This window comes from Daphnia carinata, chromosome 9 (genome assembly GCF_022539665.2).
Source record: "Daphnia carinata strain CSIRO-1 chromosome 9, CSIRO_AGI_Dcar_HiC_V3, whole genome shotgun sequence".
Classification (NCBI taxonomy): domain Eukaryota; kingdom Metazoa; phylum Arthropoda; class Branchiopoda; order Diplostraca; family Daphniidae; genus Daphnia; species Daphnia carinata.
This window is the reverse complement of record NC_081339.1, coordinates 5182090-5198504: the sequence shown is the minus strand read 5'-3', so window position 1 is coordinate 5198504 and position 16415 is coordinate 5182090. Positions and strand designations below refer to the sequence as shown.

The 16415-nt window shown below is 40.6% G+C and overlaps 1 protein-coding gene and 1 long non-coding RNA gene across 2 annotated transcripts; both read left to right on the top strand.

The window, feature by feature from the left end:
- Window positions 1-652: 652 nt before the first annotated feature.
- Window positions 653-15832, top strand: LOC130688751 (von Willebrand factor D and EGF domain-containing protein-like). The gene is made up of 16 exons (XM_057511776.2): window positions 653-851; window positions 3415-3525; window positions 8955-9090; window positions 9486-9796; window positions 10222-10333; window positions 10476-10590; window positions 11464-11925; window positions 12031-12162; window positions 12225-12485; window positions 12564-12826; window positions 12886-13367; window positions 13424-13675; window positions 13740-14843; window positions 14913-15110; window positions 15177-15272; window positions 15335-15832. Exons 2-16 carry the CDS (start codon window positions 3453-3455, stop codon window positions 15508-15510), a joined length of 4173 nt encoding a protein of 1390 aa, XP_057367759.1. The 5' UTR covers window positions 653-851; window positions 3415-3452; the 3' UTR covers window positions 15511-15832.
- Window positions 7530-8758, top strand: LOC130688770 (uncharacterized). The gene is made up of 3 exons (XR_009000534.2): window positions 7530-7765; window positions 7831-7891; window positions 7955-8758. It is a non-coding gene; the product is annotated as an uncharacterized LOC130688770 (long non-coding RNA).
- Window positions 15833-16415: the final 583 nt, after the last annotated feature.

Genomic DNA, 16415 nt, shown 5'->3' with positions numbered 1-16415 from the left:
TGGAGAGAAAATTTCTGTTTAGTTTATTGTTTTCAACGTGAATATGTAGGGAGGGCCAAATATGTAGGGATGAACCCCAAAAAGTCGTAAATTCAATGGGCCCTTGTTTTTGTTTTCCTCTTTATCTTTTCACACATTGTTTCATTAAAATTTAAATCACTTGGCCATGGGAATTATTTAATTATAATAATGCATCCATACATTTCAAAAAGATAATATTCTTTTTGTTTTGTTTTCTCCAACAGGATTGAAAATGGTCGACGGAATTCCGGCCCTGTTCATTCCGCCTTGATGGCTCCTACGCGCTTATTAGATAGTCTTGAAACGTTCCTTTTTCTCGGTGATTTCTACAATATTTTTAAACTTTTAACCAATTTCCTAAAGAATTTCATCCATTTTCTTCTTCTTTTTTTTTCTAGACTTTATTTATGGCAATAATGGCCGGTGGGTCGCTATCAGCACCGGTCAGGAAACACCGGTCCAATGCTGTCCTATATAACGTAAGCCCATAGAAGCTTTTGAAAGAAAGTAGGGTCTCACCCTCTCCGACAAAATGCCGCCTCCTCCTCTTCCTCCTCGTCCTCCTCCTCCTGCCCGCAGTGTTATGATGATATAGGCGGATGGCGGCACAGAAGGTCCCAGTCGTCGGCTCTCACCCACCAAGAACGGACGTCATCGATTTTTTGAGTGGTATAAAACATTTTTAACGTTTGATATCGTGACCCTATCTGTTTTCACGCGAATTGTTTTGGGAGGTTTTTGTTCCTTCTCTGGACCGGAAAACAAAATTATTGGGCGTGCGTGTGTGTGTGTGTCTCTCTGTCTCCAGGAAATTGAATTCAACATTTCGGGTGAGTGAACCGCTTACGACAATTCTATTAAAATTGAGTTGCCTCACATGCGAGAACGAGTCAATCATTTCTGTCGCTCGTTATCGACGCGATTTTATAGTTGAAAAAGAAAATGAATGGAGTCGACGTTTTTCTATTTTTATTTATGGCGTTTGGGTTATCTTATAGCAGCAGGTAGTCTTTAACAGTTTGTTAGTGGGATACGCCATACGAGCTACTATCCCAACTATAAAAAAAAAAAAACGGGGACTTTGTATTTTTCATTGCCTTTTTTCGGCGAATCGTTTCTCTTGACGATATTTTCCTTTTGTTTTTTGTTTTTTATTTATCTGTAACATTTTACGACTTGAAAACAAAAAAAAAAACAAGAGGGTTCGCGCTGTGGTTATAGACGGTCGTCAATTACCGCACGCGGCATCTGTAAACTATAAAACGGCATCAAAACTGCGGAAGAAACAAATCACAGCTAAAAGTTTCCCTATTGTTTTTGTTAGAATCCTAACTTTTCCTTTAACTTCCTGCTGTATTTTTTATTCGTTTTTTTTTTTTTTCTTCGAACTTTTATTCTGCGGCCATCAATTTGACGCGAAAGTAGGGGCTCTTCCTCTACACATGCGTAGTGTGTTATTGTCCAGGTATTTACGCACACCCCCTATTCATCCGAAGCAATCAAAATCATCGTCAAACAACGCAACATCTAATCGATTGAGTTTTTCTTCCAACTCTTTGCTTGGTGATTTTTGTTTGTTTATTAACGGACGATCCTCCAGGGCGAATGGAAATTACCTATATTATAATAGTATCTTCTTCAAAACAAAAATAATAATAGAAAACAAATTCATCTTTTCTTTCAAATCAACAGGTAGAAATGTTTTTTTTTATTTATTTATTATTTTTTTTTTTACTTTGAAAACATTGTTAACGAGCAGGAGGAGGGTTGAACATTGTGTAGGGTAGGTTTTCTCTTTGTTTTTGAAGGGGAAAAAAAAAAAAAAGGAAACGTCGACGTCCAACGACGACGATGATGATGTAGGCGTGTGCTGGGCTACCCGTGCCATCCATCATTCGAAACAAGAAAGGGAGAAATGAATCTAAAGCCGATGGCCTGTCAACCTGAATACGTGCATCGCTGCAACTTCTTCATCTGCCACAGGGAAATCCTTGCGAGTTAGATGTTGGATTTCTTCTTGGGGGTGATGATGTTGTCTGACGGTTTGTTTTTTTTCTTTCCTATGTATACACAACATGACACACAATAGCATCATCATCATCGACAGATAAGAAAAAGAAATTGAAAAATGATGGCTGGTAGGAGGGTGGAAAGTGAAATTCTTTTTTTTTTTTTTTTTTTTTCCCATCATTTCCGAATGTCTTTCGTCAAACTCTGCTGATGTCTAACAGATGTGGTAGATACAGGCTTTTTTGATTCTGTTCATCCTGTTGTCCGTCTCGCTTTTCAGCGGAAGCGTTTCAATTTTTTGTTTCTTCGAAATTGTGAATCGATTCTTAATGTTTTCCGACCTCATATCCGCTACTAGAACGCTGTTTCTATTGCGCGCTTATTTTGAATGAGTTTGACAGAAAGCTTTCATCCTCTTCACTGCTCGTGTCACGCCCTTTCTTCCGGTTTAGATTTTTTTTTTCTACGTTCCTTCGTCATTAGAATAATTTTCATCGAAATCGTCGTAAGAAAAAACTGAAATTTTACCTGGAATGTGAGACATGCCCAAATACGGAGTTTGATGATGATGGAAGAATTCAAATCCCCCCCTTTTTTTTTTTTATTATTCATTCGATACCCTCGATGGCTTATAGACAAGCAAAAACAGCCATATCAGTTGACTTCCCGGCCCCATTCTATCGGTTTGCGGAGGGGAAAAAAAAAAGAAGAAATGAACCCCCCCCCCCGGAAAACAAAAACAAAAGAAGATCGTCTTTATTTATTATCTTGGTCCATTTTCTTCTTCTTTTTGCTTTCCTATTCTCGTGTTTGGTTCCGCTCCGGTCTGTTTTGTTTGCCTATAAGAAAAAAAAAAAGGGACGTTCTTGTGACTGCTGTAATGTTATGCAACGCGGCGCACCAGGCGGAAAGATCCCAATCTATTTAATAGGGTTCAACCGAAGAAGAAAGAAAGAAAGAAAAAGAGAAGTGCTGGGTTGACACGGGCCCGCTAGAGTGAGATTTTCAAACGACAAAGACACGAGCGGGCGCAGTGAGATAGCAAAGACAGCCAGTGGCGAGGGAAGCTGAGGGTCGTTTCATCTAACGACGTCATCAATTCAAAACAAACGAGGGAATGGGGGGAGGGGATGCATAAAGAAAAAAAAAAGACGAATGATTAAAATGCCTTTTATTTTTTGCGGGATTCGGTTTTTTTTTTTTTTTTAAAGAAAAATGTCCATTAAGGCATAGACACATTGTATGTCGTAGTTTGTCGGTTCAATCCACAGGTCGTCTTCTTTTTTGCTCATTTGCATAGCTAATTTTATTTATTTATTTATATTTTTTTTCTGATCTAGAGATGGCGATAAAGTGTTTGATTTTTTCTTGTTATTAATGTAGGGACTTGATTACTGGCTGTGCTCGACAGGGCCACATCAATGATGACAAGCTGCCATTTAGTTCCAGCGTCGTTGGTGGCCATTTTGGTCTTGGCCGTCGTCTGCTGTCAAGGTAAGAGTGGCCATATTTCTTTTTTCCTCTATAATTAAACTTTATTTTAGTATTTTCGATAGAGATAGTTATGCTCTTCTTTGATTATAAAAAAAAAAAAAAAAACCTCTTCCTTCTTCATCCCCCATCTGTAAATCAAATAAGAAAAGGGGTTTCGTTTTTTTAAATCATGGAACTTTTTCAACGTCCCATTAAATTTCCAAATCAAGCAATTTGTTATCCGTTTCGTAAATCCCCTCCCCTCTCTCCGGTCGGATTGCGATTGAATGTCGATATTCGAAAGAAACGAAATTAATTATTGCGTTATCTGGTGTATATATATCACCAGTTTGTTTTTACTATCGTTTCATTATCTCCGAAATGGCTGTATGGCACCCTCTTGAATTTCGTATCTTTTTTTTTTTTTCCTTCCTAACGCGACTAGATAACCAAATTTATTTCGTTCCGTTTTTACATTGAAGATAATTTTTTTTTATTTTCTACATTTGTTCTTTCATTTCTTCCACACTTCTCTAAGAAAGGGAAGGAATGTCAATTGGCTTTTTTTTCTCTTCTTTTGGCCGATGGCATGTCGTCGTTTCTACCGCCCTCTGCATTATCACAACTTCCCTTGTTCGTCTGCATGTCGTGGTGTTGCTTTCACGCTCTCCGTTCTAATGGAAAAAGAGATCGAATTTCCTCACTAAAGTCGAGTACATTTGTGCGCTGTTTGCCGTACCGCGTTGTTTGGCTGCAACAACAACAACGTGCAGCGCTTCTTCGTCCTGTCAATCAATGGCGCTCTTCTTACTTGCTGGCGTTGAACAGCTGTTTCGAAATGTATCCAACATCTTATTGAGTTTCAAGTGTTAGGGCAGCATCGCTTGCGTTCGAGAACATTTTCGAAAGTCTGATGGATGTACACCTTCGAATTGGAGGTAAGCATCAAGTGCTGCATTCCTTTTGACACTTATCTGAGAGATATATATAAGAGCCAATAAGGAAGCTGACTTCTCGCATTCTATGAAGCGGCCAAAGAGAGAGAGAGAGTTCTTCATTTTTTTTTTTTTATCTCTTTCTATGTATAATATTTCCCCTACTGTATGATGAATTTCCATAATTTTTTTTCCCCTATTTTTCGAAATGGGTTTTGGCGCTGCAGCGCTGGCTAGTCTGAAAGGGAGAAGAAAAGATGATATTGAAATGTCGCCCATAGCCCTGAAATGCGGTGTCCTTTTTCTTTTCTTTTTTTTTTTTTTCCGAAGCGAAGTGGATGGTTTGTGTAGGGGGGACACATTATACACACACACACACGCACAAACCTCTATGTTCGTTTTCAAGAGACAGAAAGATGATTATCTGCGATGCTCGTCATCTCCCGCCGTTCTTCTCATCTTTCTTTTTCTTCTCTTGGTCTCTTAACAAAACAAAAACCTCACTTTCAATGGCTTATCCCATACGTTTTTGTGTGTGTGTGTGTCTGTGACAACAGATCAGCGGGAGTGGGTATTCCTTTTGATATACCTGAAAGAACTCTGTGTTTAGATGTTTCTTTTTTCTCTTCGGATAACGGCAGAAATAGAGATAAAAAGATGATTGAAAAGCCACAGCATTGTGCAACAGCTTCTGAGGTTTCAACGAGCTCATTTCAACGCTGCAATAGCCTCCCAGTTTTGTCAATGGGCATCCACTGCAAACGTCAGTTGTAATAATTCCCCTTCATTGCGTACACATTGGAATGTCCGTCTTGGTTCCGAATGAACTCGCCGTGCCATTTAGTGAACCCAACGATTAGAAAAATGCGTTTCTTTTTGCAAGGTACGGTTCGATTGGTACGCGTCCAGTCAGTCGGTAAATCACATGTTGTTTTTGTTTGTTTTGTTTTTTTCCACGCCAATTCATTTGTCATTGTTGGTCCTGAGGGAGGGGGGGGGGGAATGTTGGGCCGTTTGTTGTTGTCACCGCGCCTACATGTCGTTCCATATTGGGCCGTTGCGTTTTGCCATTTTTCCCGTCTTTCCATTGTGGGCAGAAGCGGGATCCGCACAGCCATCGCGTCGCCAATCATTTCCGCTCAACAAACTCGCTTGTCCTTGTGCGCATTGTTATAGTGCATGTGCACGTCGGCCCCACATAGATACGCCAAATAAAAATAGAAACTTTGAAAAATTGGGGATTGTCAGAGAAAAAAGGGACGCTATCGATGAACGGAAAAAAGAAAGCAATCAAAGGACATGTCCTCGTGTCAAACCCCCCGCCATTTTAGGTGTCTCATCCCTTATTTGTTTATTTTTATTTCATTTTTTTTTTCTTTCTTGAATTTCAAGATTTTGTCTCAGCGAGGGGCGTAAACGTCGCAGTTGATCGATGTTGGTTGATCTGAAAAGGACGGGAATTATTTAGAACAAAATGAAAACTGGAACACACAAAACATTTTCAGGAGAAACAAAAGAAACACGTACGTTAGGGTTGATATGGCAGCGATTGGCAACGTTTGATTAGGATGGAGTTTTGAACCGAGTCACGAAAGTTTCGCATCACGTAAAAGCTCCCCCTCTTGATAAAAGAAAAAGATCCGACGTGAGAGATTTCCATCCAAATAGATTTGCATACGACGTGAATTATCGCGACCAGGTGTCAAAAAAAAAAAAAAAAAGAATCCCCCCACACACACAAAACACGTTCGTTTTTGAAAACGGTTCGTGTGGAAGTGACTTTATATGGCTCAAAACTGCGTTCAATATCAACACACCTTTTGGCTACATAATAGGCGTGTTTGAATAATGGCTTTATTGTTTCTTCTGCTACAACACCGTCTGCGTGTTTACAATGCACGCCATCTATAAAAGAATATCGATGACTTACAAATGCCAATATCCTTTTCGGGCCTTCTCGCATTTTGAAAAAGAAAAGAAATTCCCTTTTTAAGGGTTATGTGTTAAGTTGTAACTTATGTTGAACTATTGGAAAGTTTAGTGTGAACTGATTGTTCGTATAGATAACAAAAAGAGATTTTTCTTTTTCAAAACAGAGACGAGGGTAGCAGGGGAGGGGGAGCGGTTGGCCTGTCATTCTACGTCAATAGAACCCTCTAATATTAACATATTTTTCATGTGTTTGGTCACTCAGACGAATGACAGAACCATCACTCTGATGGTTTCCGTTTGGGAAATTGACGCTATTTGGAATACAAGCTGTTGTAATGGGCCCATGTGCCAGACCTTTCGTCACCTATCCGTCAGCGTTAAGGAAAAAAAAAGCCGCCCCCTACTCTTTTGCTGTTGCAAACTGCAACTAATCTCCTTCTTTCCAATCTTAATGATTGTGTTATGAGGAAGTCGAAGGAGAAAAGGGACGAACCAGGTGTCCAATTAGTGTCTGTATAGTTACACCCATCGAACGTAATCGCCAGTTGGAATCAATTCGGAGCTGCTAGTCTGGAACAGACACATGACCTGGTTATTCTACTTTTTCCCACTCCAACAATCTTTTCGTTTCTTTTATTTTGGTTTCTTATCGTTTTGTCATGCTGTTGGACAACTGGTTTTATTTTTTATTATTTATTTATTATTAACGAGTTGCTTAAGATTTCTCCCCTTTTTTTTTTCTTTTCCTGAATGTATTTATTGCTGAGCTCATCGTTCCGTGACATCTCTACATGTTCGATTCCTATCCAGGTGCCTGTAGTTAAGCTCTAGGATTGAAAAATAGGAGCTGTACATTTTCCAACATTTTCATTTGCTAGATTCGAATGAATTTGTCAAGTCATTGAATATAACCGCGCGTGCTGGTTGCTTCGTGTCTCTACGAGCCCCCTTTTTTCTTCCTTTACAGCGTTGTCCAGCTCTTCCCAAATTGGAAATAAGTAATATTTCTACTATGTTCGGACGTAAGGGATAATCATTAAGTGGTTTATCTAGTTATTTTATCAAATACCTGTTTTTACATTGCCAAACTATCGTGGTTTTTTTTTTTTTTTTTTTACGATGCACCATGATGGATCAGCTGATCGAAAATTGGCCAGCAGCGATGGCGAACGTTTGATGTATCGCGCAACAATATTTTTGTAAAGCAAACGGAAGAAAGTCTTAATGGCTTTTTGCAGTTGTTGTGTCTATTTTGCTGCCAAGTTCAGCTTACCGAAATCCTTTCCCACTATAAAAATCGATAATAATGTACTAGTAGTCCTATACCCAGTAAACTATGTGACCTCGTGATATTCCATATGTGCCCCCATTCGATCAGTAGCACACCAGAAGAAGTAAGTGATACATTATAGTAAGCAAAACACTTTTTTTTTTTTCTAAATCCTTTATTTGTTTGTAGAAAAGCTTCCTGTTTGAAAACTCGTGTGTTGCCAAAACGCTTGACATTTATTTACAAATAGGTTTGGCATCAGCAGTTATCTACCATTTTTTCTGTGCCCTTGTAACTTGAAGCTATTTAACAGAGTAAGGTTCAATGCTGGTATGGAATGCAGGAAAAACATGATAGTCAATTGATATGAGAAATCTTGGTTGCAACCTCGCAGCATGATTGCACAAGAACATACCCAGTAATGATATCGACACATGTGGTGCTGTGGTATGCACATTTTTCTATCCATAGATAATGTAATAAATATTTTCCTTACAGTGACAAGAAGGCAAGACTTGTGTATGTCAAAAGAGAAGAAAACGTCTCATTACCGGCAATCGGTTCCATGCATAGAAATGGAGCTTCAAGCAAATTGTTCCAAGATGATTTAACCGTCCGTTTCATTAAGCCCTCCATGTGTCGCCTCCCGCTGTTCATACACAGTGTGCACGTGCCTTCTCGATTTTCACCGACAATAGGGGCGGTCCATGGGTCAGGGGAAGAAGAAAATAAAGGGACCCAGCACTACTAATACGCCGCCAATGGTGCTGGAATGCATTTTATTTTTCTTCCTTTTTCCGCCACTCTCTCAACAGAAATCATCCCCTTTTCTTTCAGGTCTCTCTCTCTCTCTGAAGAAAATGTTTCGAATTTTTTTTTTCTCTTGGAAATGAGAACCAGCACTCTACAGAGAGAGCACCACGTTCTTCTCTTTTTCTATGGCGACCCCGAACATAGGCCCCCAGTTGTTCCCTGCACATGTTGGGGTCATTACGACATAATGGCTTTCTCTCTAACTTGTATCGTCCGTCTCCCTTTTGGAGTAGTCAATGCTAGTGTATCTTGTATGTGTGCAGTGTCATGCTGCCGAGTCATCGGACGTGTCCGTAGAACTAGAAAAAAGCATAGAGACATATAGAGGCGAGTGACTATTATTCTCATCTTTCCCACTCGAATTTTTTTTTTTCTTTCCTGACTTACCAAAATTGAAAACGTTAGATAAGAAATTTTATATTAGTCAATTTTCCATTTTAATAATAATATAAAAAAAAAACATTCCATGGAATAATTTAATTTTTTTTTTTTGCTATCAGATTTGGATCCGTGCGATCACCATCGTGTGCTGGACGATTTCCGCCGCAGCCCGCTGTACCAACCGCAGACGCCCCGCGATGTCCTGTGTGACCGACAACTCTCTGTCGGGTGGTACCGGTTCACCATACAAAACCGGTAATGATTATTATTATTTCTCTCTGCGTTGTTGTTGTTGTTGCAACTCCTTTTGGGTTTGCTCATACGAAAAAAAAAAACAACAACAACAATGTTATTGTCTGCCCACGGACGAGAGCCCCACCCTTTTGAAAACGCTGCTATGGACGTTAATGAAGTCCATTTGCACCGGCCTCTTTGAAATAAAGAGGGGAAGAAAAAAAAAAAAGAAACATGGCCATTCTGTCATCACGTCGAGAAACGTGTAGATTTGTATCAGGTCGACCAAGTCAAATAAGGATTGAAACTCGTTTTTTCTTTCCCCGCTTGTGCTAAGAGAAATCGTTTAACGTGGCCATGTTTTGCGACTCACTGACGTTCCGACATTTTTCTTCTCAATTCATTTGCATGTTAAGGTCGGCTGAGATGCCGACCCGCTGCGCTTCGGTCAACTACTGCGGAACACAGGCACCCCTTTGGTTACGACTGGACGATGGCCAACGCCTTCCCGATACGTTCCAGCAAGCGCAGCTGACTGCCTGCTCTTCCTGGAGTCGTCATCATTACGACGATGAGGATGACAGCGTCCCCGTGACTGAATATGACGACTGCTGCGCCATGAAATACCCCGTTTCCGTTCGCAATTGTTCCAGCTATTTCGTCTATCGACTCCAGCCGACTGAAGCCTGCAACATGGCTTATTGCGCCCAGCTTCCTTCAACGAGCGGTAAACGAAATTTCTTTATTCATTTGGAATAACCGGTCGCCTTTTTTTGTTTTGTTTTAGTTGCAACTTCAAGCCAAAACTCTCTTTTCCTTTTAACGCTAATGTTCCATTCAGCCAAAATTGATTTTGCTTTTTATACGCCAAAAAAGAAATGTGGATGAGCCAAATAGAGAGTACGACATTTATTTTTTTTTTTACCTTTTCCAGCAAGAGGAAATGTATTTTAATTAATTCAAAATCATGGCTTATCTCACCGTATTGAATTAGATCATATTTGGAGCCAGCCTTTAAAAGCTATCTGTTTTTCTTCCCATACAAAGAAAGGATTTTTGTTGTTTGACGTTTAAATACCCCACAAATCTCAAACAAAAAAGCCGTTGTTCTTTTGTTTTTTTTTTCTAATTCTTCTTTTTGTTTTTTTCAAGGAGATCATGTTTTCACCTTTGACCGGCCGCCTGAAATTCACGCCGATGCCGATAATCTCAACTGCTCTATTGCTGCGTTCAACTCCTCCCATCACGGCGTTAAGAAATTCCGGTACATTCTCTACTCACTTTCTGTATTTATTTAAAGATTCCAACCAGTTTGGTTTTTATTTTCTCCTATATTTATTTATATTTATTTTCTCCCCACTTTGATTTTGGGTCCTGATATAAAAACCAACGTCATGTGTGTGAAGTTTCCACTGGATCGTTTTGTCCGGCACGGGCCAGCAGACGACCGTGCAGACATCGGCTGAGAAATCGGAACATTACGATCTCCTACCACGACAGAAAATCACCGCCGGCAATAAGGTCAGAGCAATATAATCTAACTATCTTAAAGCCCATTGAGCCTACGACTCACACACACACACCTTATTTGAAATTCAAACAGTTATTTTCTATACAAGAAGATGCAGCTATGCGTGTTAGAAATTAGTGATCGTAACCATTATAAGCGGGCCGGTCCAACTAGAACGAGAAACTTTCTTTAGTTGTGTTGGATGTTTCACAGTCATCAAATGCTATGTTCGTAACCCTCCTAAAAAAAAAACTTTCTTGTTTTGGGCTGCGGAAGGGAAATAAGTTAACCATCTATCCTCTTCCAATATATAGCGATCCATCATGTGGTCCTGTTTACGCGACACCCACAGGGCCATGCCTTTTGTCCAGCAGTTTGTGTTGATATTGGGAGCACAATCCCTCGTCTCTTACGTCTATGGCTTATATATCTGTGTATAGTCGATGATGGATTTGATTTTATCCTGCGGCCAAGCTGGAACCTTTTTTTTTTTTTTTTTTTTTTGTGCTTCGTCCTCGTTGCAGTAGGAGGTACGGTGCAGGGGCTGGAGATTTATAGACGGCTTTAAGTTTTATTTTTGACAGATTTCTTCCGTCTATACATACAGTTAACAAATTGTAAGTGGCAGTATCCTGCGCCATCCATTATTCAGTCCCTACATTTCCCCTTTTTTTTCTGTTCATTTTTTTTTTTTTTTTTTACAGCAGATGGCTGATGACTTCCTAGCATATCTATATTTATTTTTATATCCTATTTTGGATAGAATTTATTACAAGTTGATGGCCATAAAAATTCTCGTTTTACATCGTGAAACCAAAAATGCTTCGCGTACATTTCTTTCGCCTTTAATGGATTGGTTTTTCTTTTTTGCTGGTTTTGTTTAGGTGATGTGCCAAGTGGAGGTTATCTTAGAAGATGAACCGAATAACCCAATGACGTTGATGAGCAATCCGTCTGTTACGAGCCCCGTTTTCACAGCCGGAATCGTCATTAGTCCGGGCGTGGATGATGTCATCAAAGTGTACAAGAACGGCAGCTTCGTCAATGTCACCTTGACAGCCACGGTGCCTTTCACCTGCGCCGCCCACATTAATCAACACGACTGCCATTTGACTGTTCAAGTCGTTCAACCGGACGATGGCCTTTCGCAACCTCTGGCCATTTCACAGTGCCAGTTATCGCTCGATTCGGGAACGACGCCTGTCCAGCGACATGTTCTCGTCGTGCCCGTCACCGATTTCGTACGAACGAATTCGCGCAAACGCCCAGTCGTTCTCCAGCTGCTTGTCAGCAGTTACGGTGACGCCTGGTGGCATGGATATCAATTACCCAACATCACTTTCCAGGTTTATAAAAAAAAAAAAAAAAAAAAAAGCTTTTCAAATTGCCATGTATCAAATGCTTTTACATCAAAATGTTGACGTGTTGCTTTTTTTTTTTTATTTATTCAGGTTTTGGATGTCCCACCTATTCAATGTTACGCTTTTACGCAAGGACACGTCATTAGCGTGGCCGATTCCCTGGATAAAGTGGATCAAGCTGGACGCCATTTACTTTACAGCAATCGTCAACAGTCGTTTGAAGTAAAAGGGGGAAAATTTAGGGTTTCGTTCATTTGTTTAATTGCATTTTTGATCCCTTAAAGGTTTGGACGGAATATCAGTCTTGCTATTCAGGCCGGAAGGATGCCTTGTGTATCTGTTCAGCTGAAGTTCGTTCGTTATCAGGAGATGAGACCTTTCTGATGGATCGATGTCAGCCATTGCATTCAAGACGCACGACGAATAATCCTTACCAAATCCTCGGTGGAAAAAGACCTCTTCCAAAAATGTCATTGACTGGAAAAATTCGTAATGGCCGGAAACAATTTAAAGTGCTTGAATCTCGGCAAGGCAAACTCATCACGGTAATATTTCTAAAAACGTTTTTTTTTTTATTCATTCAATTTTTGGTTGAAATATTTTTCTTTTCTTGTGAATGTTAGGTGGTTTTGGAACACGGAGGCAAAGTGCGCATTCGTACAGAAGAGTGGGGAATGTCTGTGTCTATCGTGGACGCCGGGCCAGAGCCAGAAGAGCTCACCGAGACGATTGGTGGTCTGTGCAATACGGATAATAATATCCGATTAGCAGATTCGATTAAAATTAAGAAAAAACAATCACAAGCACTTTTTTCGGAAGAATTTTGCGCTTGCAGACCTTCCCAGGACGCATACCTCTCCAATGTCATACTTACGAATAATCTCAAGTAATTGAATTAGCATATCAACAGAGAGTGTACGTTTCAATGTTAATACGTTTTCGTAGATGCGATCCTGCACTGGAAGACTGTCCACCCGTATGTCAGCAGCCGCAATCTGTCGTCGAGTGGACGACATTTTTCAATTATTTGGACATTAGCGATCAAGTCCGTGTCGATGTCGATGAAGACATTGTCAACAGCTTTAATTTGATAGACACCCCACAAAGAGATTCGGCTTCGGTGGAGGAAAACGATGCTCGAATTCAACAACATCCTCCTGCGGTGGATCTTACCTGGTCCTCTTTCAAGAGTTCCAGTAGCGGCACTAACCTCGGCCGTGACATTCACTGGACATTGGCCAACAGCCGCAATCGTAGAAATACTCTAGAAAAAATGGATGGAGAAGGCAGCCACAATACCTGGAATGACGAAGAAGAGGTCACTCTCTACTGTTCCAATTTCCTTGTCAATTCGACCGTGGCACTCGAATGTGGACAATATCTAGTAGGCAATTTCATTATGAAGGCTATCCAGATCTGCGTTGAAGGTATTGAAACAAGGTGTTATGTTGGTAGATGTTAATCCGGTTGCTTTAATATCCAGATGTCAACCGCAATGAGGATCCCGCCTGGGCTCAAGAGTCTTTGGGTCTCTTGGAAGATCAGTGTGAAGTAGAAGCAACTTATCGAAGAGCTTCTGACTGGCCACGAAATATCCTCGGCCGTCCTGTTATTCCGCCAATCATAATCGAAGCCCTCAATTGTCCCAATCGTTGTTCCCATAAAGGAGTTTGTTTACCTTACGGATGCGTTTGTCAGCCTGGATTTTACGGAAGTGATTGCAGCCTAATGGATGGCAAGCTTCCTCATTCCATTTCTTGGAGCTTTCTCCTTCTAATTGTTTTATTTCATTAAAATAGATACGCCTCCACGGATCGAGAAAGTTGGCAATGGCGATGGACTGTGTGATCTTCGCGCAAGCGAGTGTCGGAAAATCGAAATCGTTGGTAGCGGGTTCATTGATTCATCCCGTTTGAATTGCCAGATACATCCAGGCCGCTATGACGGGTCTAACTGGCAACGTGGCAGTTATAACAACCGCAGCATTCCGTCATCTGCTCAGTTTGTCGATCAAGAACGAATTATTTGCCACTTGCTGCTGGCGGGCTCAAACCGTCGTCACGTGCTGGAAGATGTCAGCGAAGAGTTGCACTTGGAAATCCGTATCACTAACGACGGTATCCATTACAGTGTACCAACTAGCAGACTAACCATCTACCACTCTGGATGTCGATCCTGTCCCGCCAAAAAAGACAGCTGGCCATTGTGTGGGGATCGGGAAGATGTCTGTTATCTGGACAACTCTTGCTACCCAGACGGGGAGGTCAATCCGCATAATCCGTGCCAGAGCTGCAGTTTGGATCATCCCCAATCTTGGAGCATTAATCCCAACAACTTACCCCCGGTTGTCTCTAATCGGCTTAAAACGACAGCTTATGATGGTCAGGTGTTAGAGTATGCCATTCACGCTGTAGATCAAGATCCGCTTCATTTTCGACTGGTAGATCCGCTTTCCGATGCACAAGTCACGCCGGAAGGAATTTTCCGCTGGAAGGCTGTTTCTAATGCACTGTCTCCGTTCAATCACGAGGCATTTGCTCTCACTGTTTCCGACCAGTGCAATCACCCTGTTCATTTCCATCTACACGTCGATGTTCTACCCTGTCCGTGCTTGAACGGAGGTACGTGTCGTAATCCACCAGACGATTTCATTACATCCAATCAGATCGATCCGACATACCGCTGCCACTGCAAAGAGGGGTTCACAGGGCCGGATTGTGCCATTCGGATGGATTTCTGTGACCCTAATCCCTGTCGGGATGGATTATGCTTGAACGAAGTTGATGGCTATGTCTGCGACTGTTTCCCAGGTTTTAAAGGCATTCATTGCGATCAAAAGGATGTCGAGAATACTCTCTCTCCGATCATGATAGCTAAGCACAATGATACTTCTTCCAAACAAGGTCAATTACATACTATTTTTAAAAATATGCAATTCACTGTTAAACAATTTTTTCACGATATTATTTCAGATGGATGTACGATTCCTTGTCAAAATGGAGGGACATGCCTGAGACGCAATCGTTGCCAATGTCCTGAAGGATTTGCCGGTCGTCAATGTCAGTGGACCGCCCCTACCTGTCATCCAAGTTGCCTTAATGGCGGACACTGCAGTCGCCGAAAAGTTTGCGCATGCAAAAAAGGCTGGACTGGTTCTCGTTGTGAGAGTGGTAATGTTAACATATTTTTTTCAAGTATTGTTTTGATAATTTTAATGGCATTATTGTTTCTTGAAGCAATTTGTGGGCAGCCTTGTTTGAATGGAGGTGTTTGCTCAGCTCCTGGCAAATGTACTTGTCCAGATGATTATCATGGATCCAGGTGTCAAAAAGGTGATTATATAGTCTTAGTTTTGTACTGAAAATCTCGATTTAACGTAAAATATTTTATGTAGCAATATGCAAACCGAAATGTCGAAGAGGTGGTAAATGCATCGGACCGGGAATCTGCCTTTGTCGCGCAGGTTTCGCTGGATCAAATTGTGAACTACGTCTGTCATCAGCTGGCAAAAGAAACTGGAAGAAAACCAACTCAATTGGTAAAGCCAAGGCCGTTTTCCTGGAAACGTGAAATCCTGATGAAATAATGAAAAACATAATTCCTGTATCTTAACACTTCATTCGGACCTTTTTACTTCGTAATCGGCTCGTCAATTTTCTTTTTTGAACCCAACCAATACTGAGTCGTAAACGTATTTAACTTGCCGTCACGTCAATTTACGAGGTTATTGTATGTGTAGCTGGGACTTGACTGAATGTTGTAGCCCACTTTGCTCACTGCCATCTGTACAGTAATTTTTTTTTTGCATTTTTTTTTATCTTCACCCTACGACGTGGAGGGTCAAACATTGTCGCGACTTACATCACAATACAATAACTATTTTATTTCTAGATTTAGTATTTGCAATACGTAGTAATAAAAATAATTTACTTTTCGTTAAAAACTTACAGCTTCAACGGCCGTTTTTGTTTTTATGGGTGCAATGTTCAAAAAATGTTTCATACCTAGTTGTTTGCAGTTGCAGACGAAAAGGGCCGCCATTAAAGAATGGTGAGGTCGTGGGCATGACGCGTGGTTAATTTTCATGAAATTTTCGCGGGAAAAAAATGAAAATGTAATATTATGGTACGCAGTTTTCTTTCCCATTTTTTGCACGTGAGACTGATCTGATAGTTCTTTTGTCTATATATGTCTTTGTCAAGTTACACCGTATTCCATGTGTGAAGCTGAATGGCAGACTTACGAAAATGGATTTCACGTCATCAATGAGAAAAGTGTCATTAATTTGTGTAGCATGAACAGGGATCTGGTTTATTAGAAAACTGGAAGAGCGAAGCTATTTACTTCCTAATGCAGCTTAGCAATTGTATCCTGGTAAATCGGTACTTCAATAGATTGTGATTTGCCAATAATTTATTATTTTATTTTCAGCTTTATATTTCTGCACAACAATGAAGTCTAATGCTAGTGTCTTT

What these genes read in the sequence shown, in the direction of transcription:
- LOC130688751 (XM_057511776.2), top strand. Translation starts at nt 3,453, where the DNA reads ATGATGACAAGCTGCCATTTAGTTCCAGCGTCGTTGGTGGCCATTTTG. An exon ending in GGCCGTCGTCTGCTGTCAAG is followed by an intron (nt 3,526 to 8,954) that starts GTAAGAGTGGCC and finishes TTTTGCTATCAG; the next exon opens with ATTTGGATCCGTGCGATCAC. An exon ending in AAATCACCGCCGGCAATAAG is followed by an intron (nt 10,591 to 11,463) that starts GTCAGAGCAATA and finishes GGTTTTGTTTAG; the next exon opens with GTGATGTGCCAAGTGGAGGT.